Raw genomic sequence first — 13705 nt, 5'->3', positions numbered from 1 at the left:
GACAGATGGGAGAAAAATCTATTTTAAATTAAGGAGGGGCATGTTCCCTTTTAAGAACAGCGCACACAAATATGAGGAATTGGTTACATCATATGACTATATTGTGTTAAGCCCACCACAACGCCACATTCCCAATATTTGTGGGTTCGACACTAATTTAAACATTTGAAATGAACATACTAACTACAGTACTTGCTGCTTAAACTGCTTCTAGAGTCTCTCCTCAAATGTATGCTCTCCTGAAGTCATCTCCAAAGGGGCTCTTATAGGGGAGGGGCAGGGTGCTCAAACCAAAAGGAATCTGGTCTGGATTCCAGATATACACAGAAGAAAGGGCATTGGGCGTCACACCCAGAACATGGGTAGGTGTGAGACAAGAGCCTTACAAATAATTTTAATTACAACTCATATTGAAAATCATCTTGACTAGATGTCTTGTGGTAGCACCTATAATTTTGTCTTGAGGTATGGTAACCCCCAAAGCACCAATGATTTTAAGAGGGGGCAATCTATTGAAATCACTTTGTTTAAAAGAGCCTAAATTCAAAGGGAGGGTAAAGATCAAGTGAGAGTAGGTTATTAATGACACATCTCCCTCCTTACATCAAATTTAAAAAACTGAAGATTTTAGCTGTTTTGCCTAAAGGCACAGTCCCCACTATTACTACCAAGAGCGCAATGAATTGTTTGTCAAATTGCTAACCACGGTGAACCGTACCTTAACATCATAGGTTGTGGACCCCATGGGTATCTGCATTAATTTGCTTACTTTGCCCTTTATTTTGTTGAATGACCTGCTCAATAAAAATGTCTTTCCTACTTGACTACAAAAAAAAACAATTAAAAAAACTGTATAACACTCACACACGCCATTCCAGCCATTCCAGAGCTGCTGATGTTAATGTTAGGAATTTTTGGTTAGTTTCTAAAATATTGTGGTCAGCAGCAAAATTCCTACAAAGTAGTGCTACTAGATCTGTGTAGGCCTCCCAGAAGAAGATGCACATAAACAGTATTGACAAAAATAAGGCTTCTTCCAATCCATCTCCCTAGCTGTATCCTCCAATTAATCTCCCCATTCATATGTCATTTATTAATCCCTCCAACCATATCCCCCTATTGCACCTCCATAACTATATTCCTACACTGCCCCCTACCCCCAACCCCAACATACCCCTGCCCATCTGCTCATGTCCATATTCCACTCCAATTTAATTATACTTCACGCTATTTACTGCTGCCGCGTTCTGTGGCACTTTGCGAGTGACTGCCCTTCTAGTTGGAGAAAGAGGGGTTGTAAAATCGTATGCCAGACCCATCCCCCATAAGCCCATTCCCAGTGGCATTGAGTACCATATGGGTACCAGTCAAGTATTATAATTATTATTATCATTGCGATTTATATAGCGCCAGCAGATTCCGTAGCGCTTTACAATATAATTAGAGGGGGGATTTAACTATAAATTACAAGAAAACTTACAGAAACGAAGGGTTGAAGAGGGCCCTGCTCAAACGAGCGAACAGTCTAGAGGAAGTGGGGTATAAAACACATTAGGATAGGAAAAGTATATGTCCACCTTGGCACCAACCACTATTTGCAAACATCCCACAGTGTATCTGCTGAACTATTTCCCAAAATACTTTCATGGAAGTGTGTGCATGGGTGTTACACGCATATATGTGTGTGTGTGTGTGTGTGTGTGTGTGTGTAAATGTGACAGAAAATTTATCTATGTGACTGGGTATGTCACAGACTATGTATGTATGTATGTATGTATATAACTGACTATATGTGTATGTATATAACTGGATATGCGACTGACTACATTTCTATGTATGTGATAAGTACAGAACTGAATACATAAGTATGTGACTGAGTGTGTCGGTGTGTGACTGCATGCCTAGTGTGTGAAATATATAATGTGTAACATATATATTAATACATTTATATTAATTACATAGTAATTGAAGTACAGGTTGTGTTGATGTGTAGTACAGATGCAACAAGAGAGATTCAGCACATCCACTCATCTCATCTCATAGAGCAAGATGGAGCAGTGGGTTCTATAAATCATCTATCGCTTCAGATCTGGGGTAGAGAATGGCTGAGATTGAAAGGAATGGAACTATATGAGGCTCTCACTGAGAGAGGATGGGGTAATTTTATTTATTTTTGACATAAGAGCTTTTTTGAATTGCTATGGAACATATGTTTGTGCATAGGTACCTACAGCCATACTCTGCCTAGACATAAAAATGGCCTTTGGAGCCATGACTGTAAGTCTGTACCTATTGATGCACCTCTCAGGTGAGAGTTGTGTCATCTTGGTTAATACTCACCTATAGATACCCATGTCAATATCTAAGCAGAAGACAATCCTGCGCAATAGGTACCTGAGGGACAGGTACTTAGGAACGCTGTATCTCATTGCTGTCTCCCATCATCCTGATCTCTGGACCACCAATGTTATGGTGGATACAATGAGAAGTACTGGCAGGAGCTGTTACTGATGGTCTCCAATGTATGAATGCCTCATGGATGTGCAATCTAAGATTCAGCACTTGTGGGGAAATAAACCCCAGAAAGGATGAAAAAATGCCACCCTCTACCAAGTGATGCCTTGGTCCAGTGAGCCCATTAGGAGGACTCTAAATGGGCTAAAAATGATCTGTCAGAAATTCATCAAGGGCTTACCAAATGTAGCCCAAATTAGCCAAAACTGGAAAAAATCTTCAGGCTGTTTCTCAAATGCAAATGGTAAGACTTGGGCATACATAGCAGATTTGGGAAAATTCTCCATCTCAGCTTTGTTTATAGTTTTACTATTTACCATTTGGATTTTCACTTGCTACTATACAGCGTTTAGCAAGTATCCCTGCTTATTTCAAACTCAGCTATTCTGGTCCTGACAATTCAAGGTTTAGTGAATGATTCTGGAGATTTCAATGAATATTTTTTTGATTATCAATGCCTCTGCTTTCTGAACAAGTAGAATGTTAAACAATAATACCTCCCTCCTGTCTTTAATAAAACCTTGTATTTCTTTCTCTGCCTTTGTCATTAAATGTAAAAGCTAATTAAATCAGTACCTATATGACAACCATTCATTATATTACATTTACGCGTGGACAAGATTTTTACTATTAAGAAAAACATCTTTACCCACCCAAAGAAAAAGAAATAAAACAACCAAATCAGATGACATAACTAGACCACTCATCAACAGCCTTGCAAATTACCTATAAAGATCTGTTTTAGACAATAAAAAACATAGCCATGCTATGTTCTTTAATATAATTTGTCCTTTTTTATTTTTAGTATAGAATACATATTTATATGTTTATTCAAAATGTTTCCACTTGATAAAGTTATTTATTATGGGTGAAACGCGTTGGGGATTATTGTTGCTTTGGTTTTAATCCATTCTCAGTAAACTACTGTAGTTCATTTTAAAATTGGACCAGTTTTTTATTTTTATTTTTTACTTTACTTATTTTCATCCTTCATCTGTTCCTGGCATACCCTGAAGCACAACAAATTGGAACTTCTTCCATCTGATCATCAGTGAGGATTGAACAACCAATGATGTCAAAAGAGAGCAATTTTTCGGCTCCAAACATTCACTGTAGAAGAATCTGTGAACCAGTTATATCCATAGGTTGGGATAGTACTGCCTTATACCTGCAAATTTAAAGTTTATTAAAAGCTCTACTTTAATCCCTATTTTAAGCACTTTATGTTACACTGCACTATTTGACTTTTTTTGTCTTTACATATTTTACTGTCACCCATGGGAGAGATCATATCTTCATCCATATCCATCAGTAGGGATTGTACCACTACACACTGTTACTACCGGAGCTGTTCAGGGATGTGTTGGTTGAGCAGAGTTTCTGTTGGGGAAGGGGGTTTTAGTGATTTGTTTTACAGTGACTGTTGTCAGCCCCAACTTTATAGTGCCTGAGAGGGAACTATCTATTGTTATGCTGATGCCATTGGAGAGGGAATACCCATTTGTAAATATATAAATACTATGTGTTTGTGGTAATAAAGATTATTTGACTTTCACCCTTCATCGAGTTTTATGTTTGAGGAAACATGCTATGATCACTCTGGACGTCTCAGGTATACAAGGGAGAATAATGGAGATATTCTGGCTGAGTATGGGAGCTCTGTTACACTCACTATCCAAATCAATATCTTCTATATTGCATATATGTTTTTTTATATGCATTTATTTGCACATTTAGAACATTTTGTATTAAACACCTGAACGTTTACAAAAAATTTAGTGGTTATTATGCTATGAGTCCCCAGGCATGTATTGAGTGGTTTGGCACTTACACTTACCTGGGTTCTCATGTGTACCCATAGTTCTTCTGGTTTTCTGGATACCATTAAAGTGAAAGTTCACATTTCGTTCTAGCAATATAAATTTTGTCCCCGTGTTGGACATCATTTTCTGCGCTGCTGGCAGCAGCTATTTCTCTCAGACAATGAATGATGTACTATGTTGTGCAAAATTGATATTACTAAAGTGGAATGTGATCTTCTGTTATAGCGATACCCAGAAGACCGTTAGGACAGCAGATGCCTGAGAAACCCAGGTACGTTTCAAAGTGTTTGACAATAGCATACTTGCCATAGCCCCAAGTTACTCAGAGAATACTAACCTCTACAGTAAACAACTGTAGTGGTTATGATGTAATAAAAGGCTGCACGTTGGTCTGTGGGATATACACAGAGTTCCAAATTAACCTAATGTTTCAACAGGCCTGGTGATTAGCAGCAAATGAGTGTCATTGAGAACTGAATACCTGTGGTATTTATTAATGTGTTAATTTTAATTGTTTAAAACAGATCTGTCAAATTTGGTGGCCTTTGCATGTTTTGCAAAGATCCCCGAAATGGACAGATTGGTTTTGGTATGGGTCTGGTGGCTGGGGGTTGCATGGGAGGTGAGCTTTACTTATCTAAGATTGCCCCTTGTGGCCACCATCATCTTAATAAAGCAGGCTCTATCTTAATAATGCAGGTCCTATTTGGCTCAATGCACTTCAGTTGCCACAAGTCATGTCAATGTTGTGCTCTCAAGATCCTCAATGAAGGATTCCACAAGAGGAAGATCCTCCATAGTATGAGCCTCACAGCCATACTCACAGCCTCATCATTTGTGTCAGTTGCTGAAATTGGACAAAACTTGAAGGGGCAGTTATGCCTTTTGTCAACTTTTATCAACCCCATAAGACAAAATAGTCCCTACTTTGTCTTATGGCATCTTCGGATTGTATTGGACTTTCAATGAAATTCCAAGGCCGTCTTAATCAGTATTTCATAACGAATATATCTTTGTGAAATACTGAAAAGTGACAAGACCTGCTTTAATGTATTGTGGTTATAAATTAAATTTAAAGCAGGACATGTTTTAGAAATAAACAAATGAACAAATTGCTATATTCCGATGAAGCAATTTATTCTGTTAAAAACTAAAAACCATGAAAATCTGATTAAGCAAATCTGTTCTGTAACAATATAGTGTTTGCATTTGCTAGCCACATATCAAGTAAAAGCTATTCTTTAAAAACTAACATAAATCTTGTGGTTAGCAGATGTTCAGTTTACAGTGAAAATTAATGTATACAATACAGGAGGGGATACCACATTCCAGTATCTGAGCAGGTCTAATAATGTAAACTATTGCCACAGCAAAGGAATCATAGAGAGACAGCAGTCAGAAATTGCAGTTCTGACAAATATTTGGTATAGTAAGTATGTGGGTTATGGTTCCCAGCATAAATGGGTTACAGGGCTTCAAAACTCTCTACTGTTGATTCATTATCCAACATAACAGCTTTTGTTAGAGTTTGGTATTGCTTAATAGTCTCTAGGCCAAAGTTTCAGAAAAAAAGGAAGAATCTTACAATTGGTATATACATGTATCAAATTACAATAGGTCACCACAGAGATAAACCAAGAGAGTCAGGAAGGAGGTTGAAGCAATAACAGTATTTCATTTGTACACAAACACAGATATTTAATAAAGGACGTTCTTGTATAACTATGATTCATATTTACAAACTTGGGATTTGGCTTTTGTTCAATAGGCTCAGTACCCTCAGATAATTAAAACATCACTATTGACTGAGGCATTTCTTGGCTTAGTGAGAGTTCAATGCTCAGGCTCCAAATGGTGGGGATTTGCAGTTAATGTAAGACCACCATATATTAGTTTTTGTTTTCATATTATTCATATAATTGTTTGTCAAACGTTTGCCTTACCTAGTCACCTTAATTTTGGGTCTAATCTAACCTTCCCATCCTTATCTCAATCAAAACTAGGTTTACATTCAGCAAATATTTATATTTACCCAGTGCTTATAGAGTGTGGCCTACACTCAGAGAACAAAATACAACACACTGCAAGGAAAGGTTTTCAGTTGAACAGTTTTCCAGGTTTGCTATTACATAATAGGAAATTCCATGGAGTCTTGAAATATTTGTTACTTTATTGGATATTCTAGATTATATTGAGGTATTCGACTCTACAGCTGTGAGTGCTTAAAGGGACACTATAGTCACCCAGACCACTTCATCTCATTAAAATGGTCTGGGTGCAGTGTACCTGTCCCACTTACATTGCACTTACATGATTAAATTTCAGAACTAATCAGACAGCCATCAATCAACTTTTTGGATGCTAACAGACTCTAGGTCCTGCTGGATGTCTTCCTGCTCTGCATAAGGACATCCAGCGTCAGTGAAATACCCATAGGAAAGCATTTATTCAATGCTTTCCTATTGGAAAGGCCTAATGCGTTCGCAGAGCTCGCCACGCATTGGATGGTCCGTTGGATGATGTCGGAGGAGGTGGAGTGCTGAAACAGCACTGAAGGACATGTAGGGGGGAGCCGTAGGGAGGTGTGCCCATAGGACACTATAGTGGTAAGAATATAAGGAGAGCAAAAAACAAGTTGCAAGAGTGCTGAGAATGGACAACAGCTCAATTAGCCTGCCCATCTTGTGCCATTACAAAGAGAACCAGGCCATGCATCTCATACTGATTCCACCCACTCATCTTAATAGCTTGAGCCTGGGGTCAAGGTGCCTTCCATTACACCCAAAAGGGCAGAACAGATCCAAAATACAGGCCAGCTCTCTCTGCATGAGAGATACAGCAACCCCAGAGATGTACAATGTGGGAAGCAATCTGCGAATGCTCACCCTGGATGACGTTTGTCTAACAAACGGGTCGCCACCCAGGGTCAGCACGCGCTGTAAGAGACAGGTCTGGAATAGACAGGTCTCTATGTAAGAGACAGGTCTGGAATAGATTCCAGATATAAAGTTGAAATGCACAGGAGGTACAAGGAGATCTGCATTGCCGGATGGACCCGTTAGTATAATTTTATCACAAAGCAAAACAGACTGGCAGTAAACAGCCAACAGTGAGAAGCTGTAATTGTCTAATATGGCTCAGACTTTTTGCATAACTTTCAATCTCCATCTGAACGAGTTAAATTTTTAAATAATTTTAGGCAGCCAAATAGAACCTGGAACTATGTACTATAATACACATGCCCGGGTAAGTCCTTTCTGGATGAAGCAGCCAGGATTCTGACGCCTGCAGTAAATCCCATAATAAAAATGGTCCAACAGAAGACGTGTCAAGTTTCTCATGCATGAAAAATAATCATCATAAATGTGCCTTAAATGCGTCTATGTGTCAGATCATGGTAAGCTGCAACTAGCAGCTCAATGTCAATTTACTCTTTGTACATTTGCAATTCCTATCAGTAAAATAGTCTTTCTCTGCATTACTTGGTACATATGAACATCTGATAAACAACAATTAACAGCCTCTAAGGGCACATTATTTTATTCAACTCACAGCCATAATCCACAAAGATAAGACAATGGCATTATTTGACATAAGGGAACAGTGAACAGAAACAGGGGGCATGAACAATATGCCTTCCAATAATTATGTTTTTGGGGGTTTTTTGGTTGTTTTTTAGTCTTAGAACGATTTAGGCTAAATTACTTTTCAACAGGACTATGTCAGCACTATATATATTTAAAGATACACAATAAACAAAAGATAAATAAAGGAAAATAATGGTGTCACAACTCATGAAATAGAATTGTATTTGAAGGACATTAGGCTGTAACACCCCAGTCCATTACAGTTATTAAAAGAGGCTACACTGACTCGTCCAGGATTCTATACGCTCTAGTTTGCTTTATTTATGTTAATGGAGTCATTTAAAGAAATTAGGCACTACAGAACTGGGATCTTCATAGCATGGGTTGCTCATTGCTGGCTGGACAACCCGTATCTAGAAGAACTGGACCATATGCAATCTCTGTAGGCTTATGTGTTACACAAGGAACCATATGAGCCCAATTAAAATGATGGAAAGGTAAATACTCAAAGTGAAATAACATAAGGGCATCCGGCATATAGCTCAGAGGGGAAATGGTCACAACAAAACAAACAAAAATAAATAATCCACCTACTGTAATCTTCCATGTGCATTTGCTGTTTGGTGGATAAACTCCAGGAAACCCTTCACTTCCCAGTACTCCTGTGTCTCCAGTGAGATTCCCACCACACGTGAAGGTTTGCCTAGGGTGGTAGAAAAATGCAGCAACTCAGCACAAAACAGGTTTCACCAGAAATATTCATCACATAGTTATAGTGCTCAACCCCTTCCATGAAATACTGTGCTTTGCAATGCATCCATACTTTGTACACAAATACTAACAATGCACTTACACTCCAGTTATATAATAAACATTCTTCTGGGATGGAAAGTTAAAAGGGGTTGCAAAGTTTGCAAAACACATAGTTTGGCTTTACTTTCTATGGCACGTGGAATCAAAAAGTGATAACTATATCATTTCATATGATCACACCCTAGTGTGTAATTTACATTACAGCTGGGTTAGACATTATGTAGCCCTTTAACTTCTGAACTACTTCTGTGGGGTCGGGAACAGGCAAGAGACGATAGGGGGCCAAGGGTGTAGCAGATTTCTAGGCCAGGAGGCCAGGATGAAGGAGATGACATATAGGATAGAAACCACCCAGGATGAAAGGGATGATTTAGAAGGGTCTTAATACTGTTTAAGCCAATGCAATACTTATATATCAGGTATAGATACAGGACATGTCTTCTTCAGATTGGAAACACAAGGGGATGACTATACAAGGCTATCAATGTGCCATATGTGTTCAAGGACATACCAAGGAATTACTGCCAGTCTACAAGCACACAGATGGGGATATTTATCAAAGAACTCTGAAAAGTGGAAGTAAAATGCCATCTTTATTTTTTTCGGATGTATTAAAGTGTTCTGAAAAAAATGACATATTCTTTAAAGTACATTTTGACCTTTTTTTTGCAGAAATGTCCATTTCAGAAGAAGGCAAAATTCATAAATGTATTGTGTTTATGAAAACAAATGGTACATATTCAAAGATAACAGTTAGGAAGGAAATAAAAGCATCAAATTAAAAAAAAATCCAAGATATTTAATATATTGTGCCAAAAATTGCATGGAAAAAATGTTAGCGACACTTTGATAAATCTCCCCCAGAGTGTATCTGATCAAAGCTCTGAGACATGGCAAACATGCCTGTCTTGTCACTTCAAGCCACTGCGATGAATGCCAGCGTTCTTTGCAAATCCCCTGAGACATTCTGAAAAACATGCTCGTTTTCTAGGTTATGCAATAGTTTCCAGTAAAATGGATAGCTCAAACACTAACATCCTAGTCATGGTGAATGAACGCAAGTAAACTAAAATGGGTCATATTTATAGATTTTCTCATTTATTGTTATTATACATTTGAGGACTGTAGAACTGAAACGTACTTTAATTATAGTAGAAAATACCCACAAAATTACTATTTGCTCAAATTTACTCAACCATTCCGTGACATCAAATTTGTTTTTATTTGATGCCAACTTTACCAGAAGTATGTAATGTCTGTGGTGGGGAGCAAAAGTCACTATTTTCTATAAAATTGTCATTTTCAGGTTATATTAGGAAAAATACTGTATTCGCAATTTATTTGTATTTTTTCATTTCATTGCCATGATTTTACAGATCTACAGAACAACATCTTAGCTTAGACAATCAATTTGTCCAGTAGCATTCATCTCTGAGAAATCTTAACATGATATTTACCAAACTCGTTCACAAATCACTCTGAGTTTAATGGCACAATTTAGTCACAGACTTTTATTAGGGCAACGATTGTTAAATTTGGCACTCCAAGAGTTTCTGACCTACATTGCCCACGAAACTCAACATATCTAATGCTTCGGTTTCTGCGTCTGTAGTGGCAAAGGCTAGTATTGATAACTCATACTAACCATGATCCATTTTGATACTTATACAAAACAAACAAACTAATACAGTTATACAGCAAGCAAAACATATTCCATGGAAAGAGCAAACAATTTTAGGGATATGTATAAAATTGTAGCAATAAAAATAACAAAACAAAGAAAACAACAGGGTTATAGTAAATCAGAGTTGTGATGAAGAGTCTTTTGCCAGGCTATGAGCTCATATGTGTTAGGATACACAACAACATGTTTTCGCAAGGAGTGCCTGAATTAGCTCTGCACAAAACAGATGGATCAGAGTACAGCACAATTTTAATATGCAGGAGCGGGTTGACAGCAATCTGGGCCTCCTGGGTGTCTTCAACTATATTATACATTCCTCGCTTTGTGTATTATTTATGAACTGTAATGTATAGCTGTCTCTATGTATAATGTGGATGTAGATGTGCATTTAAATGGTATTTCAATGCACCATGGAAACATTGCTTCATCGGAGGTTGTTATGGTGCAGAGAGAACCATGCTCTCTGTATCCAGGCTTAGAGTGTAATATAACTACAGTAACTTGCAAATATCTCTGCAGATATAAGACTGCTCCTCTGGATCAATGATGTCACAGGACGAAACTGCTTGGGCAGACATCTCTTCTTTCTCACGCTATATTTGGAAAAAGTTTGTGGCACTGTCACATGCATGATAGGTTGGCAGCTCAGGAGATCTCTGCACACAGCATGATACACAAAACTGTAAATTAAACAGTAATTATCCTGTCGGGGGTGCGGCTGCTATCAGATCTTTCAACAGATTCGTCATCTGACAACTGAAACTGTGGCTGAGTCCAAGCTCAACATCCATTAAACCTCTGCCATGAGTCCCTTCCTCAATATTCAGTGAGTCACTGTTGCATATTTTGTCCCTTTAAAGGGGAACTGTCCCTTTTTTTTTTTAGTATAAATTTTCAAAAATGATATCTCTAAGGTGTTAACCCGAATTCAAACAATAGAAGAAAAACAAGAACATCTAGAATTCCAAATTCAATCTCTTAAAGATACGCATAAAGAAATAGAACGTAAAGTAGATCAGTTGGAAACTAATATCGCCGATTTGGAAGATTGTGCCCGAAGAACAAATTTGAAATGTAGAAATATTCCCGAAAGTATAACAAATGACAAATTGAAAGACTTTATGAAATAATTTTTCACTTCCCTCAATCTATCATTTGATTCTCATGCATTAAAACTAGATCGATGCCATAGAATCTTTAAGCCAACAAATATCAAAAATAATTTCCCAAGAGATGTAATAGTCGCTTTTCATTCATATGAAACTAAAAATCAAATCATGTCATCATTAAAGAATAATAGACCGACAGAAGAAAAATTCAGAGAAGTATTTGCCATTCCAGATATCTCATATTTCACTAGAGTTAAAAGAAAAAACTTTTCACCCATATTTCAAACCTTAACAAAATATAATTTAAGGTTCAGATGGCGCCATCCAGCCTCACTTCAAATTTTTCATCGTAATGAATGGTTTACATTTACAACTTATGAAAAAGTCAATGAATGGTTGATACAATCAAAACTTAACTAAAAGGGAAGGAAAAAAAAAAAGAAAAAAAAAAGAAAAGAAAAGGAGAAGAGAGAGGAAGGCTGAGAGGAGACAGAGGAAGAGAATGAATAGAGAAGAAAAAGGTGTGAGAGAGAAGGGAAAGAGAAAAAGAAAAAAAGAAAAATGCGGGTCATAATAAACCAAAAGAGGATGGAAGAATTAGGAGAGAAATTAATAATTTTAAATTTTTTTTTATTTTTTTTTAAATAGAAGTAAAGACACAAGGACCGATTTACCAAAATAAGTAAATAAGAAAAGGGGAGGGAAAAGGGAAGAGAAAAAAGAAAAGATTAAGACAAAGCAAACATAAGAAAGAAAACTTTCTATTTTGATGTAATTGAAAAAGGACTGATCAAAAAACTAAGCAAAATACTAAATTAGAAAGAGAAGTAACACTATTTATTCACTATGAATTATTTACTACACTATTAACTTTACATTAATGTTCCATATTCTAGGATATTAATTACTAATTAAAAATCACTGTTATAAGTCAATAGAATAATTGAAATATTTACACATCACTTCGAACAGAAAAAGAGAAAGAGAGAAAAAAGTGAATTTTTTAGAATTCATATATTATTCACATCTCACTGATTATTTGTATTATTTCAAGATTTAATTTATTGTGTTATATTGTAGGATATTTATCACTGTAAAGGAAGGAGGGGAGAAAGAGAAAAGGAAAGATGAGGAAAATCATGGCTGTAAATTAACAGAACAATTTAAATATTCTGATAGTCACATTTTTTTTCACACAATCAATTTTTTAAATTTTTGTCCTTAAATTACATCATTGGTAAAATAGAAAAATATTAGATTGATCAAAAAGATTAAATGATAAAATTTATGATTGAAATGGTAATATGGAGAAGAAGAGGGGAAGAAGGGAAAAGAAGGGAAAAAAAGAAAAATTTTGACAACAGATATTAACCCCTCTTTTTCTTTTTTTTTTTTTTGTCCCTTTTTTTTAAATCAGACCACTGAATCAAACATTGAAAACCACCTATAGCTTGTTTGATATTTTTGCCAATTGGTGCTCCATTTTCTATTAAGTGTGTATTAAAGATGTATCACATGACATTACAGTCTAGTTCAGCCCAGGCACAGCCATGGCATACAATGCAAATTAGGAGATGAAAAAGAAACACTGTTTGGGTTCTCTGTATGCTTTCTCTGTGCTGACTGACAGGCACAAATGATACAGCTTATAACAAAGACTGACAGGGAGCTAAGATAAAGAAGTGTGAATTTCTACATTTAATTTTATTTACCACACCTCAGAAATACACATCTAATTTAATAGAAAATGTAATATTAAAAATCCCCTTATTTATAACACCAATGATGAATCCTACATGATGGTTAATAAGGAATGTGTAGCATTTCTAAATATTTGAATATAATGCTCTGAATTATTTCAAAGATTTGGTGTCATAATGCATACCTTTCAAGTGTCCCTATTTAGGAGTGACAGTCCGTATTGTGGGCCCCATTCCCTATGCCCCTTTTTGCTATTCTAATGTCCCTATTATTTAAAATATCCATACTGTTGCTGTGTCTGAGTTAATGTTCCTTTATACTACAATACATGTGCTTAGGAATCAGTTTTTGTAAATAAGATATGTTGTTTTAGGTCTGAATTACATTTTAGTTGTTATAGGGCACCTAAAATTTCTCATAACAGCCCGATTCCTTGCCACACTTCCATTTCCACCCCTAGAATTAAAGTCTTCC

At 36.5% G+C, this 13705-nt stretch overlaps 1 protein-coding gene across 1 annotated transcript in view; it reads right to left on the bottom strand.

The window, feature by feature from the left end:
- Window positions 1-13705, bottom strand: part of PCOLCE2 (procollagen C-endopeptidase enhancer 2) — a 65237-nt gene that overhangs the window by 34065 nt on the left and 17467 nt on the right. Inside the window, exon 2 of the mRNA XM_063442500.1 lies at window positions 8519-8627. Within this exon, the coding sequence (XP_063298570.1) occupies window positions 8519-8627 (109 nt within the window). The remainder of the gene's footprint in view (window positions 1-8518; window positions 8628-13705) is intronic.

This window comes from Pelobates fuscus, chromosome 2 (assembly GCF_036172605.1).
Source record: "Pelobates fuscus isolate aPelFus1 chromosome 2, aPelFus1.pri, whole genome shotgun sequence".
Taxonomy (NCBI): Eukaryota; Metazoa; Chordata; class Amphibia; order Anura; family Pelobatidae; genus Pelobates; species Pelobates fuscus.
This window is presented reverse-complemented; position numbering and strand designations above follow the sequence as displayed.